Source organism: Sapajus apella, unplaced genomic scaffold (assembly GCF_009761245.1).
Source record: "Sapajus apella isolate SASKATOON/1434 unplaced genomic scaffold, GSC_monkey_1.0 scaffold3, whole genome shotgun sequence".
In the NCBI taxonomy this organism is placed as follows: domain Eukaryota; kingdom Metazoa; phylum Chordata; class Mammalia; order Primates; family Cebidae; genus Sapajus; species Sapajus apella.
The window spans coordinates 9,598,526-9,618,345 of record NW_022436943.1 but is presented as its reverse complement, the minus strand read 5'-3'; the positions used below and the strand labels follow the sequence as shown (position 1 = coordinate 9,618,345).

General features: G+C 36.6%; 1 protein-coding gene across 5 annotated transcripts in view; it reads left to right on the top strand.

Moving 5' to 3' along the window:
* The window catches only part of LRRC69 (leucine rich repeat containing 69), a 128,245-nt gene that overhangs the window by 15,207 nt on the left and 93,218 nt on the right, over positions 1-19,820 (top strand). For all 5 annotated transcript variants that reach the window (XM_032249470.1, XM_032249461.1, XM_032249488.1 and 2 more), the window contains 3 exons: positions 9,716-9,842; positions 12,255-12,327; positions 17,824-18,019. In XM_032249470.1, coding sequence (XP_032105361.1) covers positions 9,716-9,842; positions 12,255-12,327; positions 17,824-18,019 — 396 coding nt within the window. The remainder of the gene's footprint in view (positions 1-9,715; positions 9,843-12,254; positions 12,328-17,823; positions 18,020-19,820) is intronic.

Sequence of the window (19,820 nt, the reverse complement as noted above, 5' to 3'; positions counted from 1 at the left end):
AACTCAGAATCAGAGAGTAGAATAGCGGCTACAAGGGTCTAGGGAGAGGGAGATGAGGGGAGATGTAGGTCAAAGGGTACAAAGTTTCAGTTCTGCAAGATAAACAAGTTTTGGAGAGCTAATGCACAATGATGTGACTCGTTAATATTGTATAGTATACTTGAAATTTGCTGAAGGGGTAGATCTGAAGTGTTCTGATCATACACACACTTCTGTGTAGAAGTTAAAAGAAACAGTTTAAGATAAATGAGTAAGGGAAGCTGTTAAATAATAGGATGAGATTTTCTTTTGTGGAGTATCTATTTTATTCAGAGGTTGAAAACAACATGCCTCCAGGCAGGTAACATATGAGAAAAAGGGACCAGAAAGGAACTGGGTGAACTGGTAGCTCATACATGCATAGTCAACAGTGGCAGTCCAGCTAGTCCCCAGCACTGGTGGGTTTTTGTCACAGCAGGACTGTATAGTTAAAGGTTCTGTGGAAACAAATACTATTTTTAAAAATAGTGTGTCTATTAGTCATACCCAATTTCTGAGCTAAGAGTTTAGGCTTAATTCGACAAATGGGATGCATTGCTCTCTAAGCACTAAAGTATGCAGGAATATTTCTTCAAAATTTTCTGGTCTAAATGTTACTTAAATTTTTGCCCAAACATCTCGGAAGATATACCAGTTTCTTAGTTTCTATTAGATATCTCCCTTTTTGCAATTTGTAAATCAAAGTGATTTTCTAAATGCCTTCAAATAGGAGGGGACAATAGAATTGCTGTTAGTAACTGTGCCTCTTCACTATGGTTAGAGAGTTCTGAGAAAAAAAGCAAAGCTGATCCTGGAGTTGCTCCTTGGCACTGCCAGCAAGGCTGCTTCAGGTTCCTTGCCCGTGGCTGTCCCTGCACGTGGAGATCCTGCCAGTCCCACCCATATTTACGGGTATCACTCCTGCAGGTAAACCTAACGTGCATGACCCTTCACTGTGAGCCTGGTAATGAATATATGTGTGTAATGTAATCATGGTTTATAACCTATTAAATTTAGTATCCCTATGCCTAATATAAGAGTGTCTATGAATTTAGAAATATTTGAAAAAATGAGTAAGAAATTAAGAAAATAAGCAGGTTTAATTTGAAAACTAGTAAAGTGTCAATATGTATGTCTGTATGTATGAATGTATGTGTGTGTGTATCACGTGTTTACCACATTTGTATCACCATATATGCCTAACATTTTGCCCTACAGTGTTTTCCGGGGCCTAAAAGATTAGGATTTTATAATATATGCTATTGGCCAGGCACTTTATTAAACTATCTCTAATCCTTAGACAACCCTAAGAAGTAAATACTAGTATCCCATTTTTTATAAAGAAATAGGGGCTTAGGAATTTGAGTGAGTTGCCCAAGATCACATATCTGGTACATTGCTTAGAGGACAGCCTGTGCTTTGCCTCCTGCACAATACAGACTCAAGAGTGTACACATGATAGGACAAGGATATTTAAAGTGAGAAATCCATGTGTTGTATTCCATTTCATTGTCTGTGTGAGCATGTGTATGTATGTGAACATATGTGTCTGTATACATATATATGTATCATGTGCATATGTATGACCATCTGAGCAATAGTAAATTCTTTTTAAAGATATGTAGTATGTTACTGAAGACAGTGGAGAGTAGGAGTTATGAATATAGGCCATAGAGTGAACTTAAATCATTTCACCATAAATCATAGCCTGGACTTCAGATCCCTTTCCTGTAAGATCAGGGTTATTGCTTGGCACAGTGTTTTATATGTTTGGCACATAATTTAAATTTAATTTAAATATAAGTCATTAGTATTGCCATTAATAGATTAATCAGTATATTTTCTTCTTAAATTTCTTGCCTTCTTCTTAAATTTCTTGTCTTCTTCTCTCATAAAAAAATCACTGTACATTGAACATAAATTATATAATCCAAAGGCATCAGTGGACATTGAGATGCTTGCCTCATATCCAAGATGTAAGAGAAAGTGCACATGCCTATTTTAAGGCATGCCACAGATAGACTGTAACTTTCAGGTATAAGTGGGTCAATACAATCAAACAAATCAAAATTTAGTAAGAGGATAGACAGACAATATTTGGAGCAAGTATACAAAGACATACAAAAGGCTATCTACAGTGAGGTTGGAAACATTTAGGACATACTGAGTAAAGAAATTATGGGTTCATCTTTTGGGCACCTGTTTAGATATAATCTAGTAGTATTGAATAAAGGGAATTTAAGTCGTAATACATCCACTCTCTGTATCTTTTGCTATGTAATGCTACAGGCAGGCAGCAATCAATACTAGGTTGATGAGAAAGAAATGAAAAAGGTACATCTAAAAGGATTTTTAAGACTAAAATTTGGTGACAGATTGAATTTAGGTGGAGGGAGAGAAAGAAGTTCTAGATAGCTCCAAAGTTTGGCTACCTTAGGGAGAAGCAGATCTAGTTTGTCCAGGGGGCATTGTCCAGTTTTATACTTTGAATTTAGAGTGATCCATTGGAGATATCTTAGAAGCCAAAACTAACAATACTTTTTTTTTTTTTTTTACAGGGATAAATATAAATTCCTACATTTAGATTAAGAAAATAATTCAATTGCACAAGTCCAGGATGTGGGATATCTGCTTGACAGTTAACTTAGGGGTTTTTATTGGCCACAGACAAAACTAATTATGCACCAACAATGTGCCCCGTTGCGGAGAGTACATGCCATGTTAGGCTGCATAATAGAAGTGTTATCATCTGCCTAAGGGAGACCCATGGTCCCAGCAGCATATGTGCTATGAGATCTCATTTCCTGTTTCACCATAGGCCCCATGTTTTCAGAGAGGGATGCTCACAAAAATTAGAGAGTGGTCAGGATGGTCGGGGTCTGGAAATTACGTCCTGAGGGAAATAGTTAAGGGGAAAATGGAACAAATTTAGAGGGAATGTGATAGCAATCTTCAAAAACTTTGAAAAATTGTTATGTGAGAGAGAAAGAATACAAATAGTTATTATGATTGCTGTGAGAATTGGGTAGAAATTTCAGAGAGCCTAAACATTAAAAAGTTAGATAGATGGATAGATAGATTTTCCTAACAAGATAAAAGTTCTGCCTATTACTGGGTGTGCTCATGGGGAAGGTATATGATTTCCCACCTGCATTCTGTATGTTGGTCTAGGTGACTTGCAAATTTCCTTCTAGGCCGGGTGCGGTGACTCACACCTGTAATCCCAGCACTTTGGGAGGCTGAGGCAGCCGGATCACCTGAAGCCAGGAATTCGAGACCAGCCTGGCCAACATGGCAAAATCCCATCTCAACTGAAAATACAAAAAATAAAAATAAAAATTATCCAGGCATGGTAGCTCATGCCTGTAATCCCAGGTACTTGGGAAGAGATGAGAATCGCTTAAACCCAAGAGGCAGAGGTTGCAATGAGCCAAGATTGTGCCACTGCCCTCTAGCCTGGGCGACAAAGTGAAACTGTCTCAAAAAAAAAAAAAAAATTCTTCTAATGGTAAGATGCTATGATTCCCTAGCTCATGGGTGTATCAGTAGCAATGGTGTCTTTCAATCTATAGCAATCAGTAGCAATGGTGTCTTTCAATCTATAACCATACCAATTTCCAAGGGACAAAGAATACCAATAGAACTTCATTCTATGTAAAATTATTGAAGATATGCAAGCTTTAAAGCTTATCAAATAGTTGTCTGTCATATGACTAAAGCCTTCCTTCAGAAACTACACGTAACCATAGAGAATGTTACTAATGAAACACTGTGTATACTCTTTCTGGATATCTGCTATTTCTGCAGCTCTTTGTTGGTAAAACACCATTTGAAACAACTTTGTCAAAGCATCCCAATTATCTTACATCGAATGTCATCTTCTCAGAGAGACTTTCTTTAATGACTCAATCTAGCCATGAGTTACTTTTCATCACATTATGTTGTTTTCTTTCTTTCAGATTTCAGACTAACTACAAACAAACAATTTGTTTACTTATTTGTTGTCTGTCTCACTTTCCAACATAGAAGCATTGTAGAGGGGGATCTTGTGTGTCTTGTTCTCTCTTCCTCTAGCATTCAGAATAGTACCAGGCACATAATAGACATATTATAAACCTGATTGAATTAATGAAACATTTAGGTTTGGGCTTGAGGTATTTCTCAAAGGTAACTCAATCCTTGCTACAGTGTTTCTTGACCTTTTTGTATAATTTAAGTAATCTACACTGAAGCTCTGATTTATCTGCCATGGTGACAGAGTATAAATGCTACTACCTAGTCTTTAAGAGACTTTTGTGAATTTAAAGGCAATCAGTGAATCTTCCTTTGATTATCCTGTACTATGAAGAATAATCCCAGTCCCACTCACTTCATCTTAGTTTTAACTTTGAAATCCTTAACAATTTGAGGTTTTTATATGAACGCTCTTCCTCTTCTCCAAGCTACATTCTTGGTTGCCAAGCTCAGAATTTCATATGGTAGCCTTTTCTAGCCAAAGGGCCATGTGGTTAATGCATTATCCAGATAAAATGTCTTTTCCTGGCTCATCTATCCATTTTACAACATCTTGGGAGCTAAGTTGGATGAGATAACCAACTGTGGTTGCCAGTCACCCTACTACATTCCCCTAGATTGCCTTTCAAAGTGACTTTTTTCTTTTCCTCAGGCCTCCTAATCTCCTCCTCTCAGCAGATGACTTTGTTTCATATTTCCTTGAGAAAACAGAAATCATCTTTCAGGAAGTCTCCCATCTTTTAATCAGGAATTCATCTACTTAGCTGATCCTCACTCACCCATCCCTGTCTTCCTTCCTACTACCCTTGATGAAAAGCCCTTACTCTTAACTAAGACCAGGACTCACTTGTACTTTGGACCTATCTTATCTTCTAAAGGATTTTGATTCTGTGAGTGTCCCTGTATTTAGGGCATTAGTTTGTAATCCCTACAGGGTTATTTCCATCAGCACATAAATAAGCTATACTATCATTTGTCTGAGGGGGAAAAAACTCCAGTTTCTTCTTCATTTTCTAGTTTCCATTCATAGCAAAAGTTCTTATTAGAATTGTCTATTCATCATTGTCTTTTCTTTCCTACATTTTCTGCAAAGCCCACTTCAATCAGACTTTCTTCCTCAATACTTTACCCCTATTTTCAAGGTCACTAATGACTTTTTAGTTGCTAAATCCAGTGGTTATTTCTATGCTTTAATTTTATTTAACCTTCCCCTGGGATGTGTCCCACATCTTCCTTAAAATATTTTTTGTTTCTTTTTCTTTTCCCTTGTATTATGTTACACTATATATCTTGGAAATCCTGACACATAGATGTTTGTAATTTATTAAGACAGTTCTCTCAGAAGAAACCTGCCCGGGAGTGAGGGAACCTGGACAGGGCAGGGAAGGAATCTGGGTAAAGAGGTGGTTCCAGGAAAAATGTAGTTTCAGCCCAATCCCTCCAGAGCTCTGGAAATGCCTTGCAGCACAGAGGCAAAGGGGTTGGGCAGTTATGTCCTGGCATCGGTCGTGGGCTAGGGGCTGTCTGGGAGGATGGAGCAGAGGCATGACCTTCCAGGTAAAGCCTGGAATTCCTTGCAGTTAAAGAAAATTATTCTGAGAAGGGTGCAGGAGAAAGTCCTCACAGGAAAAATGGTAGCTGGGGATGGAGCACTCCTCAGCTGTGGGATGTGGTGTCTCAGATGCTTTAAGTGGCCTATCTTTTCCTTCTACTACAGCCACTCCTCAGTTGCTTCTTCTGTTGGGCTCACGTTCTCATATGTTACAATCCCAAATTATACCTTTTACTTACTGAAAGCTCACAAATTTATCCTGGGGCCCTGATTACTCCAGAGACCACTAGAATTGCATTTACAACTCCTACTATTTTCATTTGAAGATCTAAAGGGCATCTTAATTTTAACATGGATAAAACAAAACTTGATTCCTTGTCCCTCCTCCAAACCTATCCTTGTCCCGGTTTCCCCATTTCAGATGCTTAAGTTCCAAAGTTAGGTGTTATTCATGATTCTTCTATTTCTCTTACATCTTACAACCTTCTGGCTCTTCATGCAAAGCATATCCCAAACCCATCCAACTCTCTCCAGGTCCGCCACCCGCTTCCTAGCTCAAGCCGTTGCCTCTTGCCTGTACCATTGCAGTATTCCCTCCTTAACCTCTTTGTGTTTCACTTCTTGCTGCCCCTGAAGATTCTGCTGTACGGATGCCAGAATGATCCTGTTAAAACATATGTCAAGTAATGTTACATATATGCGTAAAACCCTACCATCGTTTCTCACTGAACTTAGAGTAACATCTCAACTCCTTACTCCAGTTTATGAAACCATATGTAATCTGGCCCAAGTATACCTTTCCAACCTCTTTTTTGCTGAGTGTTCCTCTGCTTACAGTGCTCAGCCATAACAGCTGCATCTCCTGGCCTCTTCAACCTCACCAAGAATGTGCTTGCTTTGGAGTCTTTATTTTGACTGTTTCTTCTTCTTTATTGTCACTCAGATCTCAGCCTATATATATCCTTCTAAGACAGGTTTCCCTGATCAACAAATCACATTCTTCTCACTCTTTATAATGCTGTCTGTTATTTTTATATTAATTTGTTTAGCCATTTATTCATTGGATCATTGCTTTCTTACTGTGTAAATGCCTTAAGGACAAAGATGTTACATGTCTTATGCATATAATGAATATTTTTAAATAAGTGAATAAATGAATGGTGACCCACCTGCTTTAAGAGATATGTATCTACTTAGAAGATGTACAGTTTAGACTGCATTTTTAAAACAATTCGTTTATGGGTATATTTCTAAGCATCAAAAAACCCACACACAAAAAAAACCAAAAACTAAACCAAAACTAAAACACACCCTTCTTTACGGTCAAGATTGATTATAATCTGTGATTTCCCCTTGACATACCATGAATGAAATCTAGTTATTATGTACCTTCATGATCTGGGCCAGACTCTTATATTCTGTAAAACAGTGACAAAAAATGTATCTAACTCATACATAAGAACTTACCACGTAACATACAAAATGAGCACTGAACAGTATGTGCCCTTAGCAATATACAGAAAAATTACAAGCTGTTTCTTGTTTATTTTAAAAATGTATGTTACCATCTCTTTTTTTTGGGTGATTATTCACCATGAGTCTCACACTTCTGCACATCCTATAAACAGAGAAACTGGCTGGCTTTGTTTTGGATTAATTTTTCCAGTATAATTACGTAGCAGATAGCCTTGGAAATTACAAATAGTGTCTCCCTCTGGAGCAAAGGGCAAGGCATGGTTACTGCCCATCATAAAAGATTCAGGGTTCCTAAACTCATTGTTCCTGTTCAGTAACACAGCCTACTTCACGTCCAGGTTATCTCTTGCATTCCTTGCATCTCCAGTGCAAAAATAGTAATACTCTGGACACTTCTATTTGTCTAAGTAATAAACTGTCCCTTGTACCTTTCCCAGAGGTCCCATGTTTTCCACCAGCATTCATGAAACTGTGGCAGGTTCACTTGTTAGCTTGTAAACTGGGTAAAATCTTGGGCCTTTCACAAGCCTGACACACTCTTTCTCGCCAGTCCTCATGGAGCTTTTGTTGGACTCTCAGCACTGCTAGACTGCTGCACATGTTTCACCAAATTTTGGCAAAAGAATGAAATCTACCTCAATTTTGGAAGAGAGATTTTAAATAGTCACTTTGATAGGGAAATAATGAACTCCCAAAGATGCCCATACCTAATCCCCAGATCCTCTGAATGTGTTAGATTATATGACAAAGGGGAATTAAGGGTGCAGCTAGAAGTAAGGTGGATAGTCAGCTAACCTGAAGATTGAGAGGTTACCCTAGAGTATACAGGTGGACCCACTGTCATTGAACCCTTGAACACAAGGGTTTTTAAATATGGAAGAGTCAGCATTAGTGTGATGTGATTTGAAAAAGACTCAACCAGCCACTGTTGGCTTTAAAAGTGAAAGGGAGCTACAAGCCAAGAAATGGAGGCTGACTCTGAGAGTTAGGAAAGGCAAGCAAATAGATCATCCCCTGGAGTTTCCAGAAAGGAATGCAGCTCTACCAACAGCTTGATTTTAGTCAGTGAGACTGTTTCTGATTTCTGATTTCCAGAAATATAAGATGAATTTGTGTTGTTCTAAGCCACAAAGTTTGTGGTAATTTTTTATAGCAGTTATAGGAAACTAATAAAGTTACAGACTGGATAAAGTTGCTACATTAATGTATTTTAACTTCACATTTACAATAGAAGAAGGCCTCCAATATGGTAGTAGATGTATTATACTTTTATAAATTAGGATAATGGTAATTCTCAGATGAAAGCACATATGCAAGTGAAATCTTTACCATGAATTCTTAGGATAAGGAATTCTATCGTAAGCATATAAATGTATATTTCTTTGTATTAATTTAAAACATTGTCTTACATCCATAACAAGTAATAGGTGACATTTAAATATAAATTGTGAATGGCTTCAATTTTCTTCTTAATTTTTTTTTTGAGATGGAATTTTGCTCTTGCCCCCGCTAGAGTGCAATGGCGCGATCTCAGCTCACTGCAACCTCCTGGATTCAAGCGACTCTTCCTGCCTCAGCCTCCTGAGTAGCTGGGATTACAGGCATGTTTCACCATGCCTAGCTAATTTTGTATTTAGTAGAGACGGGGTTTCTCCACGTTGGTCAGGCTGATCTCGAACTCCCAACCTCAGGTGATACCCCCGCCTCGACCTCCAAAAGTGCTGGGATTACAGGCATGAGCCACCGTGCCCAGCCCATTTCTTTTTTTATGTAAATTCATTAGTTTGTTAAAACTTCCATGATTCCTTTTATTTTACCCTTACTATTAAAATTCTAAAGTATGCAATTGGTAATTGAACCTGAATAGTAAATTATGTTTGGGAGTAAAATAAAAGACTCGTTGTATTTTGGAAAGCACAATTACATTTTACAACAAAGAAAATTACTACCGTTTTCTGGAACAATTCTGTATTACTGATTTATTGGATTACAACATCAGGGAGGAACTTTTTAACATCTCTTATGTGCAGTTCTTCCTAGGTCTAACCAATCTGTCATCAGCAGGACAGATACCTATAGAGTAGATCTTTTCTACCCTTATTATCCCATTTCATTAGTTTCTTTTCTAAATTTTGTCATTACATAGAGTGACATCAAAGCTAAGGCCCCCCCCAGGCTGTAAACATGTAATAGAGCAGTCTTATTGGCCTGCATGAGAGCTCATTTGGAAGTAGTGTGTCAGGAGGACCTAAGATCATTGGCCCTGTTTCTGTTTTCAGGAACTTAGTCCCTTTGCTGAGTGTTTAATAGTTTGATTCTATGGGTGACAATGTTCGGATACTCTTAAGTTGCTCAAATGATTTATAAATGGATCACAGGTTGTTTTTACATATCCTTGGAATGGTATGTAATACAATTTTAATGAACTTAAGTGCTCTAATTAAAAATTAAATTGTGCTTTAATTAACATAAAGTGAGCATGAAGCTCAAATGAGCTTTATTTATAAAGATAATTTCAAGTATAAGTGAAATCATTGTTTAAGAATATTTTGAAGTTTTATTACGTTACATAGATCTGAGCAAGGGGCTTAATTTTTTTTTTTTTTTATTTGAAAGTGGATAAGTATGGGTCCATTAACCTCTATATGTTTGCAGTTGACAACACTAAATCTGGGAAACAACCTTTTAGAAGAAGTTCCAGAAGAGATGAAATATCTTGTATCTCTGAAGAACCTCCATTTAGCTGGAAATAGGATCTGTAGATTTGCACCTGGAGCATGTGGTAAGTTAGTCAACAAGGAGCAATGTTATAGCATCAAATTTAATTTCATATTTAATAAGATGAGACTGAAACGAAAAAGAATTTTGCATGCTTAATCTTTTTTTTTGTTGGAGATATTTACATATTATTCTTGAAATATAGGAGGAGTTAACACTTTTATAAAGAATTGTATCATATGTTTATTTACATGTAGACCAAAGGAAATAAGTAAGCGTCAGTGTAAATGAATTTTCCCCTTTGGAGAATCAGTATAAAGTCAGACTTGTGAATCTGGGGACCCTTTTCAAAAGCTAGAGAAATTCTATCTGAAAAATCAAGTAAAGCTCTACTGTAGCTTCGTTCTTTTCACTTAGCTATTAAGTCACATTTTTTTATTAAAATGCTAAATTTAAATCAATTTGGAAAGAATTTTAAAGAAAAGATATGAGATCCAATAAGTGACACATTTTTCTTTCTTTTTTCCATTAACTAATAATTTCACCATTCGATATGAGACTATTCTTATTTAATATTCCTAGAGTGAGCTTAAGGATAAATGTATGACAAGAGATCTAGATGGCTTTTATAGCTTTAGCGACTAATGTAAGGTACTTCACCATTTCTGTGTTGGTCCTTAGTAGTAAAACTAGAGAAATATTATAAAATTTATAAATTTCTATGAACTTTTGATGCACAGGTGCTATATATAATCATTTTCATCTTCACACAGAATTTATTAACAGTATTACTGAATGCAGCATTAAATTTGGGCTTATATTTGGCAAATAACACAAGAAGACTCTAGTACTGTCTTCTTAAAGGTACTTTAAAATCTTAGGTCATATATCTTGGAAAAATATTCTTTTCCAAAACAATAGATGTGACAAACAGTTATTGATACTTGAACACATTATATATGGAAAGCCGTAGATCAGAGTTCAGTTACAATTTACCTTGGAAGAAAACAGTTTATACTAAAAAAGTTAAGGTCATGCAAATCAATAGATAATAATATTTTATGACCTATACTGAGGGTACAAATTTAAGTACAACCTGATGTACATAAACAATATTGAGCATACTAATTTATACTAATTTAAGTCTCTATAAGGAATTTTTTATCATGTTGCCTTTAAATTTGAGATAAGTTAGGTATATATATTTATATCTGTTTCTATATCTACATAGATATATTTTATATATGTATATAAAATTTGTTCAAAGTGCTCTTGAATGTCTTTAGTTTCTATACTTTTTTTAAAAAGTAATTATTTTTAAAAATTGACATAGCAATTGTATATACTCATGGGGTACATAGTGATATTTTGATACATATCATATATAGTGATCAGATCAGGGTAATTAGCATAGCCATCATTTCAAACACTTATCATTTCTTTGTATTGGGAACATTCTTGATTTGGAGTTGTTGAACTTTGAAAATTCCACATGATTGACATACGTTATGGTCTATGTTAGGTCCTGATGATTCAGTAAGAAGTAGTTTGATGTCAGGGAGTTTAATGCTGCCCAGCATGGGTCTGAACAACCTTGTTGCATTACATGACCCTGTTTCCCTGACCAGAGCAGATTGATCAGGGCTGGACTTGGGTCCCAAGCTAAGTTTGTCATATTTTCTCTTTTTTGGGGATTGCAATAGAGTCTAAAACAGTTAAATTGGTTTGAGATAATTTCATGACCTGAGGCAGAAGTTGCAAACTGGTGACCCATGGGCTGAATCTGATTAATAAGAAAATTGATTCTATTTTGTTGGCCTTTAAAAAACTTTGGATTAAGTACCCACATTTTCAGATCAGGAGAGTTCACATAGAAGTCTGGATCTCTGGCTCTTTTTAAAAATCTGTTTCAAAAAAGAAAGACATAGCAACACTGCAGTTGCATTCCCATGTGACAGTTGTCAGAGCTGGCTGAATGGTGGTGGCTCTGTCTGACCTGGCATGAGGTTATCATCTTGATTCCTGTAGGCATGTGAGTTTGAAAGCTCTGTCTTCTCTGTCTGTGAACATTCAAATTCAGAAGTTATTATATGGTTATGAGTACATAGAAAAAGAGAGCAAACATGTTTAAAACAGAAAGAATGAAGGGAGGAAAGAGAGAGCAGGTAAGAGAATATAAATGTGAAAATGAGAGAAGCTGTAATGAAGAACTAACCTATAGTTTGTGCCTTTTAGCTTCTGATTTCAGTTTGTGATGAGCCTGGTTGAATCCTCTTCCTTCAGGTACAGTGACTTAGATTTGTAACTTTGTGATAAGTTACTCCTTTTTACTTGAGGTAGTTTAAGAGGGTTTCTGTTACCACCACCAAAAGAGCCTTGGCCAACACAAGAACTAGAGGAAATACAAATGTATGTAGAAAAGTGATGAAAAATTATCTAACAGATGGCTAAAGTGACGAAAATTATTTTCTAACAGATGGCTTACAAAATTTAATCCTGCTTAATCTGAACAACAATCATCTTACGCAGCTTCCTCAAGAAGTCAACAGGTAATTTTCTTTATAGCAAGACTTGGTTAACAATCACACCCCCCTCTCTATCCCCACCCTGGTCATCTGAAAGTGTAGTGCCTAACATCAAGTCCCTATGGGGTTTATAAATAGCAAAGAGGGATCTGAAGGACTCAGGCAAGCCACTAACTTTAAGCAGATGATTCCTTAAACACTTTGGAGAAATGAGCAACAGCATGACTTGGTAGTCTTAATGTAAACATGGGGCTTTGAAACATAAAGTTCCAAAGCTGATGGCATCATTAACTTCCCAACTCTGAGGTTCTTAGGGCTTGGTCAGCCTCAGAATTGGATCTATTAAATGTTATTTCACATGTGTATTGTAAACCATTTTGAGCTTGATGGAAAAGGTAATATAAAAACTAAGGATTTAAAACTGCAATGTCATTTTCATTTTTAAAAGCCACATTTTATTGTCATTAACCAAAAAAAAAAAAAATGCTGTTTTTCCTTATCCTGCACATCTGCACAGGCAGAATGCCTTTCTGGAGCCAGCTGAGGGCCTTGTCCTTCTATAGGCAAAACACCCTCTTGGGCTTTTCCTCTGACAGATGGAGAGAGAACTCTGTTCAGGTTTACTTTGGAGACTCCCTTTATTGCCTGTTGAACAGAAACAGATGTATCACAGAGCAAGAGCATCCAGAGTTTTAAAAGAGAATACCAAACTTTGAAGAGTCCTCAACAAGGGGCTTTCTGCAGCACCTGCCTATTCCAATTTACTTGTCTATACCTCTAGGCAATGCCTTATTTTTCCCAAATATATGACTGTAGTGCAGTGGCACGACCTTGTCTCACTGTAATCCCCGCCTCCTGGGTTTAAGCAATTCTCCTGCCTCCGCCTCCTGAGTATCTGGGACTACAGGAGTGTGCCACCATGCCCAGCTAATTTTTTTCTGTATTTTTAGTAGAGTTGGGGTTTCACCATGTTGACCAGGATGGTCATGATCCCCTGACCTCTTGATTCACCCACCTCAGCCTCCCAAAATCCAGGGATTGTAGGTATGAGCCACTACACCCAGCCTCCCAGATATATTTTTACAAGAAATCAATAGTTTGAGTAAGCGTGACTAGAAAAGAATTGAATCAATCTAATTTCTTTAGAAGATAAATATTTGCAGCAATGAAAATGCCATGCTGATAGTTGTTGGCTTATTTTTTTACTTATTCACTTTATCAATTGATTTATGTATTGATGATGATATAATTTAAAAAATCCCTTGGGAGATCTCATGAATGAGGTTCAGGGCATATCTCTGTGCAACTAGATTTGTGCATTTGGGCAAGTAATTTAACTGCTTAGGACTGCTGCTTTCTCATCTCTAAAGGAATAATTTTGAATAGATCAACCTCAAACTTTTTGTAGCTATAACATGATTTCATAATTTCATACACTTATCTCTGTTTGGAATACAAAGTATATTCAAGGGATCATATAAATCTAATGGAATATGTTAGAAAGATGAAAGAATGCTTTCACTGAAGCAGATTGCAAAGTGTATAGGTCTATTCCATTTTATAGTTAATTCTGGGTTGTCTGTATTCTGGCCATATCCTAGGTGTCAACTGATTGGTAATCTCTCTAAGCAGAATTCCATTTTCTGATCCTGGGAAAGTTTCTTCACCTTCCTATGTTTTAACATTTTCATCTGCAAAATAAAGATGATGATAATGCTTTCTTTATTGGATCGATTTGACGGTTAAATAAGCAAATCCATACAAGACATTTAGGGTTGAGCCTGAGACATAAAAGGTATTAGGGTTGAGTAAGTGCTCAATGGATGTTAGCTTTTATTATTATTGGTTGTTATTTTTATTCTAGCTTCTTTCCGTTCTCTTTGTTCACTCATTTCCAGAGACAAAAGAATGACTTCCCAGTGGATTTAGGCAAAGCATTGAGCATATATAGCTTGGCATTCTCCTTTTGCCCTGCCACGAAGTAAGCGGCTGCCTCAGAAGGAAAGGCTGTGAAGGGGTGGTACATTTAATTCAGAGGAGGGCTAGCAGGGACTCAGAGTGATCATGTCAGTTCTGTGCTGATGTTTGATTTCCTTCTCTCTAAATCCCATATCTTATTTCACAATTTGTTTAAAACTTAGGAGAGGGAAAAGGAGTTTTGTTTTTTGGCTAGTTTAAACTCCAGAATATCAGTTCATGGACTAGGAGCCAAACCTGGATAGGTAAGAGTTTTACCACTAAACAACTCTGTCATGGGCAGTGCTGCCCAGGCACAGGAAGAGGAGAACGTAGGCATCCTGGTGACAGAATGAGTCTGGAAGAAAGAGATAAGAGTAAAGGACTAGTCAGCAGGCTCAGTTCTTTCTCCAAATTTGCCAATCAGTGAAATTGTTCTTCAGTCTTTTGGGGAAGACAGATGTGAGGGAGAAGCTGCAAGTACATTTCCTGTAGATTTTATTTGGAAAAGTAGAACATCTCCCCGCTTTGTGGAAACAGGAACAATGACAGATACTCATTTCTCTCCCTCCTCTTTACTCACACAAATGAATGACAGACAAATGAACGATAGGATCTGAGCTGATTTTATTGCCTTGAAATAAAAAAAATGAACAAGCCAACTCCCATAATGTAGTACATCAGAGTAGAGTAAATACAAATAATGATTATAAAAATGATTAATGAGGAAAATTTCCCTTCCCATTCCCCACAGAACCTGCTCCACACATTTTCACTCCATTTCAATGCTGAGTTGTCCTTCTTTGACCCACTATACTGCAAAGGACTTTACTTCCTATTTTCCTATTTTCCTAAAATTTATGCTCCCTGAATTCTCTTCTTTTCTGCCTCTTTCTCTCCATTGGTCTATTTCTTTCCTTTCTCTCTTGCTTCTTTGTTATCTCTCTCTAAAGCACCCTCTGTCTATTGCTTTTGCTTCCTGTGTAAGACATTGCACATTTTCTTGTCTCTTCTCCATTCTACCGTAGATCATTTTCAAATGTTGTTATTGTCCTTTACATATAATGGCCTTTTTCTCCTGCTGAATAAAAATTACATAAAACTGATGAGCATACAATTCAATGCATTTTGACAAATGTGTACACACCAATAACATGTAGAACATTTTCTTTAGCCTAGAAATTTCCTTATGCACCCTTCCAGTGAATTCTTACCTTTCATAAACAGTCAATATTCTGATTTCTGTCTTCTTTACAAATGAGTTTTACTAGTCCTAGAACTGAGTAAGTGGAGTCATATATATACATTTTTGTGTCTGTCTTCTTTTGCTTAGCATATTTTTTGAGACTCACTTAACTGTTGCATTTATTAGCTTCACATGGTAGAAGGGGAAGGAAGCTCTCTGGGGCATTTTGTAAGGACATTAATCCCATTTATGAGGGTTTACCCCCTCATTATGACCTAATCATCTCCCAAAGGCCCCATCTCCTAGTATCTATCACATTGGGGATTAGATTTTAACATATGAATTTTGAGGGAACACAAATATTCAGACCATAGCACTATCATTTCCCCAATACCATTGATCTTGATTACTGTCGCTGCGTTATAGGTAATGTGAGTCTTTCGATTTTATTCCTCTTTATAATAGTTTGACTATTCTAGGTCCTTTGAATTTCTGTATCAATTTTAAAATTGATTTTTTTTAAAGATGGGTTCTCACTATGTTTCCCAGGCTGGTCTCAAACTCTGGGCTCAAGCATTCCTCCTACCTTAGCCTCCCAAAGTTCTGGGTTTACAGGCATGAGCCACTGCACCTAGCCCAAGTCAAGTTTTATACAAAAAAAGCTGTTGGAATTTTTATTTGGATCTATTACTGAATCTATAGATCAGTATTAAAAAGTTGTTATCTTAGCAATATTTTTCTTTTCTATACCTGAATATAATACATCTCTGTTTTATTTAGAGCCCCTTTACATTCTCTCAGTCATGATTTATAGTTTTCAGTGTCCCTCATGTCTTTTGTTATATGCACTCATAACTACTTCATGAAGGGTTTTCTATACATTACTATAAACAAAATTCTTAAACATTTATTTTCTAGTTGTTCGTGGCTACAGTATGGAAATACAATAGATACAATAGACTATATTAAAAATCTATTGTAGTTTGTGACCCTGCTTTTAGTTCCACTAATTTTGTTTGTTAGTTTGGATTATCTCTCTTTAACATTTAAACTTTTGACCATCTCTTTAATTTTGAAATTTTCTTCTCTCACACCTTCAGAGATTCCTTGTTAATCTGGTTCTTTTTCTAATTCTATGTTTATAACTTTGCTGGGTGCCTTTAATTAATGGTCAGGTGTTTATATTTCTCAAGAATCCCTCTATTGGCATCCTCTTTCTTCTCTCTGCCCATTTTCTTTTGTTGTTCTTCCTGTCAGTCCCATATATTCATATGGCTTATACTATGTACAGAGAAATCTGTAGAGTCCTCACAATTCCCTTTGCTAGCACTGATCACTTTCTAACCTCCAGTCTCCCATTTTAAACTAACCTAAAAATTTAGTTCCCTCATTCTGACATTACTTCAATCTTAATACACTTAAGCCTTGAGATCATTACATCTTAGCTTTGCAAAGGGACACACCTGCATTAGAATTTTGATATTGTTACCTACTAGATAGGTAACTTGGACAATTTATTTACTACCTCTGATGCTTATTTTCCTCATTTTTAAAATAAGAGTAGTAATTCCAACCTCAGAGTTATGCTGACAATTAAATTTAATGCACAGCCATGTAGTTGTGCTTAGTAATGTTAAATTCCCTTCTGCTTCCTTATTCATAATATTTTTCTTAGCTTACTATTCCCTCTTATTGCCCTATTTTATAAGTTCTTTTATTCAGGGCCAAATTCAAAATGTCAATTCTTTAGAAAAGCTTGCAATATACTTCTGGTACCATATCTGCAATTAGAGACTCAAATTTTCTTAAGCTTTTTCTCTTAGCCAATGACATTTTCTGTTCTCAGTTTATGGCTCTATTTAATATTTTCTTCTAAACCATGGTATCCAAAAGGGCAGAATTTGTGTCTGATTCATCTTTGAACTTCCAAAGCAATCGAGCAGTACTCATATATATGTGGTCCTGGGTATATTTATATCTATGTGTGCTTATGCCTGTACATGTATTGATCTGTATCCATGTTTGTGTATACATAGGTATGTCAGTGTCCTCCTTGTCCTCTAGCTTTCTCTTGGATATGGCCAATGAATATGTATAAAGAAAGGAAATAGAATTTTCTTTTTTAAAAATCTAACTTTTGATTACCTAACATACTTTTAACGTAAGCCATCTGATTATAAAAGATCTTTAAAAATTAAATTTCAGCAAAAACTTTTTATACTTATAATTTACGATAGATGTAAACACTTGACTGAAGTAAGCTCAGATGAGCTACAAAAAACAAATTCATACATGGCTTCTGATAATTTGGGCCTATACAGTAGACTCTGTTATTCTTGTGAGTTTCATTTATATACTTTGGTGTTTTTTTCTTTTAGATTAAAAAGTCTTACTCATATGAGTATAAATTTTAACCAACTAGCCAGCATTCCTAGAGAACTTTGTTTTCTTAAGAATCTTTCTGAACTTCAACTTAACTACAATGAGCTAAAATGCATACCTGAAGAGATTAAGTTCTTGAAGAAGCTTCAGAAACTTTTGCTAGCCAGAAACAACATTGGAGTTTTGCCAAAGGTGAGCAAAACATGGAACCACACTATTGTGTTGTTGGAGAAGAACTCAACATGATGGGAGGTGGTTATAGATTAGATTTTGGTATCTGAGTATAAGCCATCACTTGCTTTTCCTCAGATTAAATGTAGCCATTTCCCAAATCCCTATGATAAAGGAAGGCTGTAATTTGAATTATCCCACCTAGCTAGGGCGGCCAGATTTAATAAATACAATATAGAATGCTCACTTAAATTTGAATTCCAGATAAACAATGATTAAATTTTTTACTGTAAATATGTTGCTAATATTGCATGAAATATACTAAAAAACCTATTTATTGTTTGATATTTCAGTTTAATTGAGCAGTATATCTGGTAACCAGGTATACAGAACAAAATACAAGTTCATTTTGGCTTTGGAGCATGTACTGGCTCTCCTCGCTTTTTCCTTCATATTCACTGTCCATCCTGCCTTCTGCTTGGGAGATTGACCTCTGTGGGCATCAGTGAACCCCTTTGTCCTCTGGTTTCCTCTTGGATATGGCAGATGAGAGGCACTGGCAGGAAGTGACAGGGCAGGAGGATTGTAAGTAGTTGATGATATTCCCATGGTACCTTCTCTGACAGGGTGCTGTGGGTTAGCTGTGTGCCTTTCTGGAAGGCCACAACTAGTGAACTAATAATATATTTAGATAGATAGATAGATAGATAGACAGATAGATAACATGGGATTTATTAGGGGAATTGGCACACATAATTTTGGAGACTGAGAAGTCCTATAGCAGGCTATCTGCAAGCTGAAGACCCTGGGGTGCTGGTAGTGTGGCTGAGTCCAACTCTAAAAACCTCAGAACCAGGGAAGCCAACGGTGTAATTCTTAGTTGGAGGTCAAAGGCCTGAGAACAGGGAGGTTGTGGTGGTGGTAATGGTGTAAATTTTAAAGTCTAAAGGCTGGAGAGCCTGGAGTTCTGAGGTCCAAGGGCTGAAGTGTCCCAGCTCCAGGCGAGAGAGGAAATCACATTTTTTTTTTTTTTGTATCCAGATCACTAACTGATAGGATGGTACACAACAACACTGAAGACTAATCTTTCCCACTCCATCTACTGACTCACATACCCATCTCCTCTAGAAACACCCTCACAGACACACCCAAAACAAAGGGTTACCAGCATTCTAGGTATTAGTTAATCCAGTCAAGTTGACACCTAAAATTAACCATCACACTAGACTTCTTATAGTTCTATCCCAAACAACTGTTTGCTCTTAATGGAACATTATTTGTTCTAAAGAACTAAGAATCTCAGCTTAAACTTCACTTTTTCCAGGAAGCCTTTTCTGACCTCCTAATACCAAATTTTCCTTGTATCACCATTTCCCTAACCCTTCATAACACTTTTCATTCTCATAGCACAACTTTGTCATTGCCTATTTGTGAATTTTTAAATCTTCATTGAATATTTGTGAGGGGTATACACATGCAAAGATTAGAAAAAGACAGCAACAGGTATCAACAGCAATAATAGTGGCAGTCATGGCAGCAAAAACAAATGTAAACGAAAGCGTCGCCGGCAATGGAAGTAATACAATCAAGTGTTTTCAAGTAGGGTGAGAAGCCCGTATATCATAACATGAGATACTGAAGGAACGCACTGGAGTCTGAAAATCTGTAGCTCACGTAATACAAAGGAGAGTATCATGGCAATGGAAGACTATGTAGGACTTAGGAAGAGAACTGTGTGCGTGGTAGAGGGCTCCGTTCAAGCACTTACTGCCTAGCTGTAGGGAATGTAGGGAATGGGGATTTTAGACAGCCTCCAGCTGTT